This window comes from Tachypleus tridentatus, chromosome 12, assembly GCF_004210375.1.
Source record: "Tachypleus tridentatus isolate NWPU-2018 chromosome 12, ASM421037v1, whole genome shotgun sequence".
Taxonomy (NCBI): domain Eukaryota; kingdom Metazoa; phylum Arthropoda; class Merostomata; order Xiphosura; family Limulidae; genus Tachypleus; species Tachypleus tridentatus.
The window spans coordinates 74667976-74681912 of NC_134836.1; the positions used below are offsets into that span (position 1 = coordinate 74667976).

The following is a 13937-nucleotide window of genomic DNA, read 5'->3' on the forward strand; positions in this document are numbered from 1 at the left end:
ATTTAATAAGGAAAATGTGAACACTATGAAATTAGCATGAATACTAGCTGGTCAAAAATTTAAGACCATACTGAAACGAAGCGTTAATCGATAAATACGTAACGAAATTTAGTCATTTGTGTTCAAGCATTAGTGTTGTCACCATCTCCCACTGACATCTCCTGTGTTACATTGGGTAAAAACATGGCAAAGGCTAAAAAGTTGAAAGAGCTTGAATGTGGCAGAATTGTCGAGGTGCAAAAGCAAGGTCTCTCTCAACGTGCCATCTCTGGTGAGATTGGGCATAGTAAAACTGCTGTTACAAATTTCTTAAAAGAACCTGAGGGATACGGAACGAGAATTTCATGTGGTCGGCCCAATAAAATTTCGCCGGCGTTAAGCAGGCGGATTCGATGGGTTGTCCGGAAAGATACCAGCCGATCGTCGAACCATATTAAGACCCTTACGGACTCAGAATGCAACTCAAGAACAATAAGACGGCATCTACGAGAGAAATGCTTTAAAAACCGTAAACGTCTTCAAAGGCTACACCACGAAACAGCTCGGTTAAACTTTGCTGAGAAGCACCAAACATGGGACATAGAAAAGTGGACGAAGGTTTTGTTCTCTGTTGAGAAAAAATTTAATCTGGATGGTCCAAATGGCTTCCAACGTTACTGGCACGATAAGAATATCCCACTGGAGACATTTTCTACATGATACAGTGGAGGAGGTTCCATCATGATTTAAGGTGCTTTCTCCTTCCATGGAACAGTGGAGCTTCAGGTTATACAGGGGCGTCAAACAGCAGCTGGCTACATTGGCATGTCGGAGAGAGCATCCTTATTGACTGAAGGCCCTCGCTTGTGTGGAAATGACTGGATCTTTCAGCAGGATAACGCTGCAATCCACAATGCCCGCAAGACAAAAGACTTTGTCATGGCGAATAATGTGAGTCTTTTGAACCATCCAGTGTGTTCGCCCAAACTAAACTCCATTGAAAATGTTTGGGGGTGGATGGCAAGGGAAGTCTATAGAAATGGACGTCAATTCCAAACTGTATGATTTTTGTGAAGCCATCTTCACCACTTGGAATAACATTTCAGCAAGCCTTCTCCAAACGCTTATATCGACCATGCCAAAGCGAATGTTTGAAATTATTCCCAATGACGGCCGTGCAACTCACTACTGAGACCTCTTGTTGGGCATTTCCTACCCTGTTTAGGACTTCTTTTTGGTATGGCCTTAAACTTTTCACCTAGTATTTAGGCTAATTTCATAGTGTTCACATTTTCTCTATCAAATGCTAAAAGTCCCCCCCCCTTTTCTTGTTTTCATCGTTCGAAGCTCTATTCAAATAAGTGTTTGAGTCTGACAACGCAAAATGCATATTTTTTCTTTATGTTTACTGGCCTTAAGATTTTGGCCAGCAGTGTAAGTTAAGAATATATTTATTTTTAATTTTACTGTATTTACGTATTATCCCTTGCTACTTTAACGCCATGAGTACTTGTACAATATCTGATTTTTAATATTTTTACTTATTTTTTATTATAATTAACCTGTTATTACTTAACATAAATCAGCTAGAATTAATTTTCTTTTTTTATAATTGTTGAATTCAAATTAACTGTTCCTCTATTTCTTTTTTTTCCTTTTCACTGGTGTCTTGCTTAAGATGCAGTTAACTGTTTTTCTTTACTAACTTAAATTTGTAGTAAATCACCTAGTTTCAGTTTTTTTAGTTAGGCCTATTGTACATGAATAAGTTATATAAGCTCTTACTTAAGGTAGTTTAAATATCTGCTTTCTCATGTTGACATAAATTAAAACTATTTTTAGTTAACTCTAACGCAGATAAACTATTTCTGCTTGTATTTTTATCCGTTTGTTTGTCATTGAGCACAAAGTTACAGACTGCACTATCTGTGCTCTGCCCATTGTTGGTATCGAAACCCAGTATTTTAGCTTTATATAATCCCAAAACTTGCCACTGAGAAAGTTCATTCTTTGACCGTGAAATTTAACGATACATTTATAATAATTCTCTCTACTGTTTACAGTAGAATAGGTTCCTTTACAGTATTTTTGTTATCGGTGCTGTTTCTTTATTTTATGATACAGGCCAATTATCTTTTTCATATTTCTGCTTATTTATCACAAAGCTTATCTTCATCCGTTCTGTTGTAGCTTTATACTAGCTTAAGTGAAAAATTTATAGAATTTGAACAGATTCAAAATGTTATTTAAATATTTGATTTGATCATTTTTGGATATTACGAGAAAACATTAGATTATAAAATGTTTTTTAATAAACACATTAAATCTGTTATATACCTCTTAAATTAGCCAAAAACAGCTATGGAAAACAACCAAAGCACTTCAGTATTTTAAAACCGATTTAAACATGAGGTGAAGTTAGTATAGGACATCTATCTCTTTACAGATGTATTAACTGGAAACGTTATTGGATTTGTATGGACGTCTATCCAATCAACCTGTTAACAATATACAATTTGGCCTTCTTCGCATCTAGTCCAACCAATCTTTCAACAATAAACAAGTTATCTTTCTCCTCACTCTAGCCTAATCGTTCTTTTAGTAATAAAAAAAATAACCCTACTCGCCACTTACCCAACTATTATTTATATTATTTTTTTTATAAAGTTATCAAAAGAAAATCACACAAACATGTTGTGTAATATCGTATTTTAAAGTATTGTGTGAGATAAGTGAAATGTTTGATATCCACTGTGTATAACTAAATGTAATAGAACAAGCTATATGTGGTGTGTTCACACGAACATTAATCACCGAACTTGTATGTTGGTATTTCCAATTGTGAGTCAATAGGTTAAACGAAAGGCAGATAGTCAACAGCATCCTCCGCCAACTGTTGGAATACTCTAATTAAAGTAGCAATTATTTTCGTAGCGTATCGATGGCTCCAAAGTGTTGAGCGTGAACGGAACATAGATAACTGAATTTACAGTTTTGGCATACTAAGCTATAGACTATGTCAAAAGCAAAAACGTGACTTCCAGTAACGAGTTAAAATCTAACCATTAATGATGACAAACTGATGCATAAATGTTAAGAACACCCGTGTATAGGAGAATTGATATGTATAGATTATCTAGAACCAGTGGATATGTCGGGTCTTTTATGGAAGACACAGAATAGCATAACTTCAGTAAGTTTATTTTTTTCTAGCTTAGCTTTATTTGTTACCCTAATTAATTATGTTCTAAATACATAAATACATGTATATACGACTAAAAATATGGAAAATGTTTGTTTGCTTTTGAGCGCAAAGCCACACATTAGGTTATCTGTGCTCTTCCCACCACGAGTGTTGAACCCTGGATTTAAAGTTTCTTAACTCTGCAGGCTTACCGGAACTGGAATATATTAATTTGACACATATGAAAATAATTTTTTTTAGTTACTAAACGTTGGAAACGTAAAAGGTGCAAATTAATTATATCTACTCAACACCATTAAACATATTTTGTAGATAGTTTCACACGTGCTTTCTGTTTTTAATTTAGTGTGAATTTCGATAAATTCACTTCTTCTGCGTCGTTATTTTAACATAATTAATTAGATCGCTCTAACGTCGTTTGGAAAATATCGCATTTTGTCCACAACTTAAAAAAAATTATAACGTTTACGTAATTAATAATTCTTTATCACTTGTTTCCCACATGATTCGTTAGATTGTTTTTTGAATTTCGCGCAAAGCTACTCGAGGGCTATCTGCGCTAGCCGTCCCTAATTTAGCAGTGTAAGACTAGAGGGAAGGCAGCTAGTCATCACCACCCACCGCCAACTCTTGAGCTGCTCTTTTACCAACGAATAGTGAGATTGACCGTCACATTATAACGCCCCCACGGCTGAAAGGGCGAGCATGTTGGGTGCGACGGGGATTCGAACCCGCGACCCTCGGATTTCGAGTCGAACACCTTAACCCACCTGGCCGTGACGGGCCGGTTCGTTAGAAGCTGACATCTTTGCTGCAGAATTATATTCTATATTTGATTGGTTGTGGTATCAAACACTGGATAGTTTTGAAAATATCTTATACAATGTATTTAATGATATTCCTACGAGGTCTTTAAAAATCGTTTTGTCTTTACTACGCTTCTCTGTCTCACATTGTATAGTAGATAAAAGAGGATGAGTGTTGTGCTACACAGTATATATAGTACTACGAACAATCTATTAGGAAAGGGAAAAAGGTCAATATTATGGTAATCGTGGTTTGTATTGGATATATGTGCAAAGCTTTGCAAGAGCTATCAGCGCTAGCTGAAATTAATTTTGAAATAATAGGCTAGGAGGAATGAACCTAGTCAACAGCACCCACCATAAACCCTTAGGACTACTCTTAACTGACATAGAAATGGGATTTTTTTTTCTAGCAAAGAGAAACAAACGTGACTTTGGATCCACAGTTCGACAAGTGAGCTACGCCCGGGTCCATGATTTAAAATTAAAAATTGCTATCGTCATACAGATACACAAATTATAATGCATGTGATATTGTTGTATAGCTAATTACTAAAATTAAAATTATTGTATTGAGATTCTGTAAAATTAAAACTAATCACAACACGCGTTCAAAACTCAAAAGTACCAGATTAATTATGAAACATTCAGAAAAGCTTTAATCTTATACACTGTAGTTAGGGACGTTTTGAATTACTTGATTTAATGGATAATTTTTTCAAATATTCTACCTACTGAATTGTGCGTTCAAAGGAAACATCTTTTCAAAACCCCTTAAATATCGAACCCATCACGAGTTTTAAATTAACTGTTAAACCAATCAATAAATAAACTAATTAGAGATCGTTGTCACGAGGGTTTTATTCACAGTGTGGTCATTACTTGTTTTTTTTCTTTAAATTCTTCAAAATGAAATTTTATTTCATTTTAGAGTGTGGGAAAAAGACAGCATTTTTAAACACGTAGTTTGTCAGTTATATCATAATAATAAATTTAAAGCCACCAACGCCTTCGGTTTCGTAAATATTTTTAACATATTATTTTAAAACAAACAAACTTGTATCCGGTTAGCAAACATTATTCACGTGGCTGGAAAAACCGCTTCTTCCAAAAGCGTACCTGAAACAAACAAAAATAAACGTTATTTCTTAGCTACATTTTGACAGGTAGACCTTGATTAATCATGAGGTAAAATAGCTGATAGAAATTTTTCATTGGTTCTTTAAAGATGTTTTTCGTATTATACAACACATTTCTCGTGCCTCTATTATTTTCTTGGTTACAGGGTTACTAATAACGCACGAGCCACATACTAAAGATGTAAACATACTTTCATTAATATTTCTGTTTTCACTGGGGTTCGTTTTGTACTTAACACAGACCCCCCAGAGGCATAGCGGTATGTCTGCGAACTTATACCACTAAAACGGGTTTTGACACCCGTAGTGGTCAGAGTACAAATTGTTCTTTGTGTAATTTTGTGATAACCAACAAACACTTAACAGAGAAAACACGTAATTTCACCCGATATTTCATAAACTATTTACACTAACTGACGTAACAGGGTAAACATAAAATTACTCAATATGATGCAATAAGTGGACCCTAACGGTCATAAACAGTATTAAACCAAGTCGGTAATTTGGGGGTTAAATGTGAAAAAAAATATATATATAGTATTGTAATTGGCCCGGCATGGCCAAGCGTGTTAAGGCGTGCGACTCGTAATCTGAGGGTCGCGGGTTCGCATCCCGGTCGCGCCAAACATGCTCGCCCTTTCAGACGTGAAGGGGGGGTATACTGTGACGGTCAATCCCACTATTCGTTGGTAAAAGAGTAGCCCAAGAGTTGGCGGTGGGTGGTGATGACTAGCTGCCTTCCCTCTAGTCTTACACTGCTAAATTAGGGACGGCTAGTACAGATAGCCCTCGAGTAGCTTTGTGCGAAATTCAAAAACAAACAAAACAAGTATTGTAATTAATTAAGTGTGTGTATGTGTTTTCTTATAGCAAAGCCACATCAGGTTATCTGCTGAAATTAATTAAGATAACAGTATATAAAAAAAAAAGTACTATGAATTGCGACCTTTTATAACGTGAGGACGACCTGTTACTATGGTAACTGTGACTGCTTGTCATAAAATCAATCAGATTGCCCCATCAGTATAAAAACTACAAAAGTTCTGGTAGCCATACTATGTCCAGTAGTATTGGTATAATTATATACTTGGCTCCCGAAACTGAACCCATCTAACGAATGTGTAGAAACAAAAAAACGTTGGTTTATCATGAATAATGAATCAAGATTTTTCAGGCGAAGTTGTATGAAAAGACGGTGCATGAAACTCGCACGGTTAATATTAATAGAATTTGTTTGGACAGGAAACAAACAACTCTTCAAAAGTGATGTGTCCAATATCTCAGGGTATGTTCTTTACTAGACAGAGGGCAGTTAGGTATAGATCTCGCAAAGGTGCTTTCTGTAAATTGTAAGTACAGATGTTACCTCCTGAGCAGGAAAGGTTTTGTTATGTTTGTTTTACTTTCGAGCAAAGCTACACGATGGCTATCTGCGCTAGCCGTCCCTAATTTAGCAGTGTAACACTAGAGAGAAGGAAGCTGGTCACCACCACCTACCGCCAACTCTTGGGCTACTCTTTTACCAACGAATAGTGGGATTGACCGTTACGTTATAACGCTCACACGGCTGAAAGAGCGAGCATGTTTGGTGTGACGGGGATTCGAACCCGCGACCTTCGATTAACCACCTGGCAATGCCAGGCCTAGCAGGAAAGGGGAATCTACGAAAACCACTGCTGTGAAGTTAACCAAACTAAACTTTGAAATAAGACTGGAATACAAACAGTGGAATGATTAAAGAGTGAGATGTGTTCTAAAACAGTGGAATAATTAAAGTGTGGGAACCGTTCTAACAAACAGTGGAATAATTAAAGTGTGAAAAATGTTCTGACAAACAGTGGAATAATTAAAGTGTGAGAGGTGTTCTACAAACAATGGAATAATTAAAGTGTGAGACATGTTCTAGAAACAGTGGAATAATCAAATTGTGAGATGTGTTATACAAACAGTGGAATAATTAAAGTGTGAGAAGTGTTCTAACAAACAGTGGAATAAGTAAAGTGTGAGACGTGTTCTAACAAATAGTGGAATAATTAAAATGTGAGAAGTGTTCTACAAACAATGGAATAATTAAAGTGTGAGACGTGTTATACAAACAGTGGAATAATTAAAGTGTGAGACATGTTCTACAAACAATGGAATAATTAAAGTGTGAGAGGTGTTCTACAAACAATGGAATAATTAAAGTGTGAGAAGTGTTCTAACAAATAGTGGAATAATTAAAGTGTGAGACGTGTTATACAAACAGTGGAATAATTAAAGTGTGAGACATGTTCTACAAACAATGGAATAATTAAAGTGTGAGACGTGTTATACAAACAGTGGAATAATTAAAGTGTGAGAAGTGTTCTACAAACAATGGAATAATTAAAGTGTGAGACGTGTTATACAAACAGTGGAATAATTAAAGTGTGAGACATGTTCTACAAACAATGGAATAATTAAAGTGTGAGAAGTGTTCTACAAACAATGGAATAATTAAAGTGTGAGAAGTGTTATACAAACAGTGGAATAATTAAAGTGTGAGACATGTTCTACAAACAATGGAATAATTAAAGTGTGAGAAGTGTTCTACAAACAATGGAATAATTAAAGTGTGAGACGTGTTCTACAAACAGTGGAATAATTAAAGTGTGAGACCTGTTTGTATGATAAACTATTTTCTACCACCTGCTCATCGTTACTCGCTGTTTGTGACTTCTACATACCATAAACAGTAAACAGGGAATTATAAACAAAGACAACGTTTACCTGCAATACAAGCAGTCATGAAGCAAGCAGCAGAACCAGCCAACATAGCCCGAACAGCAAGCTGGGCTAAATCTGGCTTTCTCTCAGGAGCCATTGCTCCTAGTCCCCCTATTATGATCCCTATAGAAGCTATGTTAGAAAATCCACAGAGAGCGTACACTGCTATAGCGTTAGACCGGGCCTATGAAAAAAAAATGTGTGAAAACATCAACAACAAAAAGGGTTTATAACAATAAAAGTGTGTAATTACAACAAGTGTGTATAACGACGTAAATAATCTATGACTTTTAAAAACAATAGCAGTGTTTAATTACATTCAGTTTTACAAATATTTTCCTTTTTTTACTTTTTGATACTGTAAAATATATAACATAAGTAGGAGTTTACCCTGAACACAGCTGCTGTAAAAACTGTAAAATATATAGCATAAGTAGGAGTTTACCCTGAACACAGCTGCTGTAAAAACTGTAAAATATATAGCATAAGTAGGAATTTAACCTGAACACAACTGGTGTAAAAACTGTAAAATATATAACATAAGTAGGAGTTTACCCTGAACACAGCTGCTGTAAAAGCTGTAAGATATATAGCATAAGTAGTAGTTTACCCTGAACACAGCTGCTGTAAAAACTGTAAAATATATAACATAAGTAGGAGTTTACCCTGAACACAGCTGGTGTAAAAACTAAAATATATAACATAAGTAGGAGTTTACCCTGAACACAGCTGGTGTAAAAACTGTAAAATATATAACATAAGTAGGAGTTTACCCTGATCACAGCTGCTGTAAAAACTGTAAAATATATAACATAAGTAGGAGTTTACCCTGAACACAGCTGGTGTAAAAAACTGTAAAATATATAACATAAGTAGGAGTTTACCCTGATCACAGCTGCTGTAAAAACTGTAAAATATATAACATAAGTAGGAGTTTACCCTGATCACAGCTGCTGTAAAAACTGTAAAATATATAACATAAGTAGGAGTTTACCCTGAACACAGCTGGTGTAAAAAACTGTAAAATATATAACATAAGTAGGAGTTTACCCTGATCACAGCTGCTGTAAAAACTGTAAAATATATAACATAAGTAGGAGTTTACCCTGAACACAACTGAACACAGCTGCTGTAAAACTGTAAAATATATAACATAAGTAGGTGTTTACCTTGAACACAGCTGCTGTAAAAACTGTAAAATATATAACATAAGTAGGAGTTTAACCTGAACACAGCTGCTGTAAAAACTGTAAAATATATAACATAAGTAGGAGTTTACCCTGAACACAGCTGGTGTAAAAACTGTAAAATATATAACATAAGTAGGAGTTTACACTGAACACAGCTGCTGTAAAAACTGTAAAATATATAACATAAGTAGGAGTTTACCCTGAACACAACCGGTGTAAAAACTGTAAAATATATAACATAAGTAGGAGTTTACCCTGAACACAGCTGCTGTAAAAACTGTAAAATATATAACATAAGTAGGAGTTTACCCTGAACACAGCTGCTGTAAAAACTGTAAAATATATAACATAAGTAGGAGTTTACCCTGAACACAGCTGGTGGAAAAAACTGTAAAATATATAACATAAGTAGGAGTTTACACTGAACACAGCTGCTGTAAAAACTGTAGAATATATAACATAAGTAGGAGTTTACCCTGAACACAGCTGGTGTAAAAAACTGTAAAATATATAGCATAAGTAGGAGTTTACCCTGAACACAGCTGGTGTAAAAACTGTAAAATATATAACATAAGTAGGAGTTTACCCTGAACACAGCTGCTGTAAAAATTGTAAAATATATAACATAAGTAGGAGTTTAACCTGAACACAGCTGGTGTAAAAACTGTAAAATATATAACATAAGTAGGAGTTTACCCTGAACACAGCTGCTGTAAAAACTGTAAAATATATAACATAAGTAGGAGTTTAACCTGAACACAACTGGTGTAAAAATTGTAAAATATATAACATAAGTAGGAGTTTATCCTGAACACAGCTGCTGTAAAAACTGTAAAATATATAACATAAGTAGGAGTTTATCCTGAACACAGCTGCTGTAAAAACTGTAAAATATATAACATAAGTAGGAGTTTACCCTGAACACAGCTGCTGTAAAAGCTGTAAGATATATAGCATAAGTAGGAGTTTACCCTGAACACAGCTGCTGTAAAAACTGTAAAATATATAACATAAGTAGGAGTTTACCCTGAACACAGCTGGTGTAAAAACTGTAAAATATATAGCATAAGTAGGAGTTTACCCTGAACACAGCTGCTGTAAAAACTGTAAAATATATAACATAAGTAGGAGTTTACCCTGAACACAGCTGGTGTAAAAACTGTAAAATATATAACATAAGTAGGAGTTTACCCTGATCACAGCTGCTGTAAAAACTGTAAAATATATAACATAAGTAGGAGTTTACCCTGAACACAACCGGTGTAAAAACTGTAAAATATATAACATAAGTAGGAGTTTACCCTGAACACAGCTGCTGTAAAAACTGTAAAATATATAACATAAGTAGGAGTTTACCCTGAACACAGCTGCTGTAAAAACTGTAAAATATATAACATAAGTAGGAGTTTACCCTGAACACAGCTGGTGTAAAAAACTGTAAAATATATAACATAAGTAGGAGTTTACACTGAACACAGCTGCTGTAAAAACTGTAGAATATATAACATAAGTAGGAGTTTACCCTGAACACAGCTGGTGTAAAAAACTGTAAAATATATAGCATAAGTAGGAGTTTACCCTGAACACAGCTGGTGTAAAAAACTGTAAAATATATAGTATAAGTACCACAGTTGTATTTTTATATTGATAGTTAAAATAAAATAAAATGTTATATAACTCATTTGATCAGTAAATTTTTATCAACAACATATATATGTGGACATAACCAATGTATAAATAAACAAATATATCCAAACAACACTAAGAAAGGTCAGAGGTTAACTGGTGTTTCGTTGTGGTGGTTTAATGCACACACATTTGTAATTAACTAATGACAGTAAACACAAATATCGTTGAAAACTTACTCAACTTACAGATAGCAAATTTTGATCGTTCATTTCTTTCAGTTTCTGATAAGCAACGAACTCGTTAACTATAGTTTTCAGACCAAGTAACTGTCCAACTTCGCCACATTCTGACCAGTCAACTCCCATTAGGAAAGCTAACGGCATGAAGACTTTTGACAAAATCCACTGTGAAAACAAACAAACAAAAACGCAGAGTTACAGAATAAAATAATAAATCGATTATTAAAAAAGAAAGGTTTAATTTGACTTGAAATATCCGCAGCTACAAACTACAAATCTATGATAATATATAGTAAAACAAAGAACATCTAAAGCCTTAAGTGCTTCTCCGAATTTAAACAAATTGCATTGTTAGTCATAAAGTTACACAATGGGCTAGCAATGCCGTGCCCATCACGAGTAGCGAAACCCAGTTTTTTATTTATACGACTTCAGACTTGCTGCCAACCCACTGGGGATGGGGATATTCAGTGAGACATGGACTACAATTACTAATTTCTAATAGAAAATAAATTTAACATTTTACAGAGTGTTGAGCTTAATGACCATTAATATTAAATATTATTATTTATTTAAAGCATGTGTTTATTTTAATAACCACGATTACGACTTGAAGATATACATTAATTGTTGTAACAATTTCAGTTTTGGTTTCAATTCTCCGAACTACCTTTAGTAATTGTTGTTTTTAATGTAGAGCTACACAATGGGCTATCTGCGTTCTACCCACAAACTTACACCTTGCTCACCAGAGGGACGCTGTCTTTATAATATTGTATTGCGTTTAAGAAGCAAGTATCCGAAACATCTTCTCAATGAATGATAGTTAAATGTGTCTTTTCTCTCTAATAGACCAAAATTATTTGGTAAGACGGCTATAATTCTGAGGGCTCATACCACTAACAATTGGGTTTCAATACCTCTAGGGCCAAACCCCACTGTGTAACTTTGTGCTTATCTAAAAAACCAAACCTAATAATAAAACAGTAATACTTTATGTAGTTTACCAACCAAGAGATAAAAGTAGTTAAACTAATTAAATAAAAATTGATGGTGCAGTCCATGGGTTAAGGCGTTCGACGCGTAATCTGAGGGGTGCGGGTTCGAATACCCGTCACACCAAACATGCTCGCACTTTCAGCCATGGGGGCATTTTACTGTTACGGTCAATCCCACTATTCGTTTTTAAAAGAGTATCCCAAAAGTTGGCGGTGGGTGGTGATGACTAGCTGTCTTCCCTCTAGTCTTACACTGCTAAATTAATGACAGTGGAGATAGCCCTCGTGTAGCTTTGCGCGAAATTTCAAAACAAACAAAAATACAAATACCATAGCAGAATATACGACCAATCAAAGATCGCATTAAACCTATGCGTCATAGGTTCTCTTTCGAATTTCACTTATGGTGAAAAATTATAAAAAAAACAACAATTTTAAAACACGTATATACAATAACTAATTAGTGTTTTTACTGTCGAAACCGTTGTCGTAATAAATGAAATATTTTTTAAACGTACAGTCTCATTGTTTTTGTTTGTTATTTTTCCCTCAGTTCTGTAATTGTGGAGTTTCAAAATGTAACAATGGTTTCAAGTATCAATTGTAAATTAATCAACCTATAAACAAGAGGCAAAATATTCTAATAGAGCGCTATCTAGTGATACATCTACTAACTTTACATGCTATGATAATTTACAATTACAATTTAAGATCATGTTGTTTAGCTGAAACCATGAGGAGAGCTTATGAATAAGGTAAAACAGTTGTCGACATAGATATAAGCACAAAGAAAATTTATTATTATTTTGTTAAAATAAATTATTGTTATTGTAATATTTTGTTCTTCTACTGTTGTTTGTCATAATTAATGATTAAATCAAGTAAAAATAAGCAAAATGAACGTTAAAGGTAGGAACGAAACAGTTTAATCGTAAGTAAAAGTAGAATTATTTATAACTTCTTTCAAAAGGCACTAGATGGCAGCTCCTTCTGTTCAATTATGTTGTGTTTCACTTTACTCTGGAAAGAATGCTGTTTACGGATGTGTTTTATATTAGGTTAATACAATAGACTATACCTTGAATGTATATTAAATTAAATCATTCATGTATAAATTTGCAATAATATGCACATAGAAGATAAAAATTGATTTAGTTCTCTGAGTGGGGTCACGCGATGGGACAGCGGTAAGTTTATCGATTTACCATGCTTAAATAAGTTTGAATCACCTTAGTGTACACGCAGAGAGCTTAATGTGGCTTTGTTGTAAGTAAACACGCACACTCTACCTGGGACGATTGCTTTCGTGAAACCTTTTCAAACCTTACTGTGTTTACATTGTTTAAAACAATAATAAAATAAAGATAAGTCACATCTAAGTTAGTTTAAAATAAACCCCTTCATGTATCAGAATAAAAGCTCATAACATATTACTTAAATGTATATCAAAACTTAGTAACGCCAATTAACTACGAGTCGCAAGTGTAAAAACTGAACATGGATTAGGATACTTTCTCTGTTCCTTTCCGACAACATTCACAAGCTTAACGACTGGCACCTGTGAGCATGTGGTTACAAATGTTAAAAGTCTTATAATATAGACAGGCATCAAAAAGGATTTTATATTATCCTTTCGAAAGGATAGACAATATTTAAATTACTTACACTATGGACTTAAAACAGTTTTAGTAGTATAGAGCTTAAGTTTATAAAATAAGATGTGGATACAATACCTCATTGAAACTACCTTTGACTGTCTACAGCCAACTGTAGTAATATAAATTTTAATCGTGAAAAGGTAAGACCACCTCTGGTGGTAGAAGTATTAATTAATATTTTAATATTTATGTTTACCATAACAGTCTGATCTCCTAGTTTGATTCACGATTTACTTATTTATTTGTTTCTTTATTTGCTTACTTATTCATTTATATTCTATTCGATAACTAAACATACTATGTAAAATGATTATTCACACAAAACGTTTCAATACAGGTAATTAAT

At 34.2% G+C, this 13937-nt stretch overlaps 1 protein-coding gene across 2 annotated transcripts in view; it reads right to left on the reverse strand.

Annotated features, from left to right (window-relative positions):
- Positions 1–3177: 3177 nt before the first annotated feature.
- The window catches only part of LOC143233636 (putative transporter HI_0519), a 28181-nt gene continuing 17421 nt past the window's right edge, over positions 3178–13937 (reverse strand). The window contains exons 10-12 of one of the 2 annotated variants that reach the window (XM_076470076.1): positions 10942–11100; positions 7881–8061; positions 3178–5109 (exon numbers count right to left, since the gene is read on the reverse strand). In XM_076470076.1, the coding sequence (XP_076326191.1) occupies positions 5072–5109; positions 7881–8061; positions 10942–11100 (378 nt within the window). In that variant the 3' untranslated portion in view covers positions 3178–5071. Of the gene's footprint in view, positions 5110–7880; positions 8062–10932; positions 11101–13937 lie in introns of those variants that run through there. The other variant, XM_076470077.1, reaches the window with a different exon arrangement.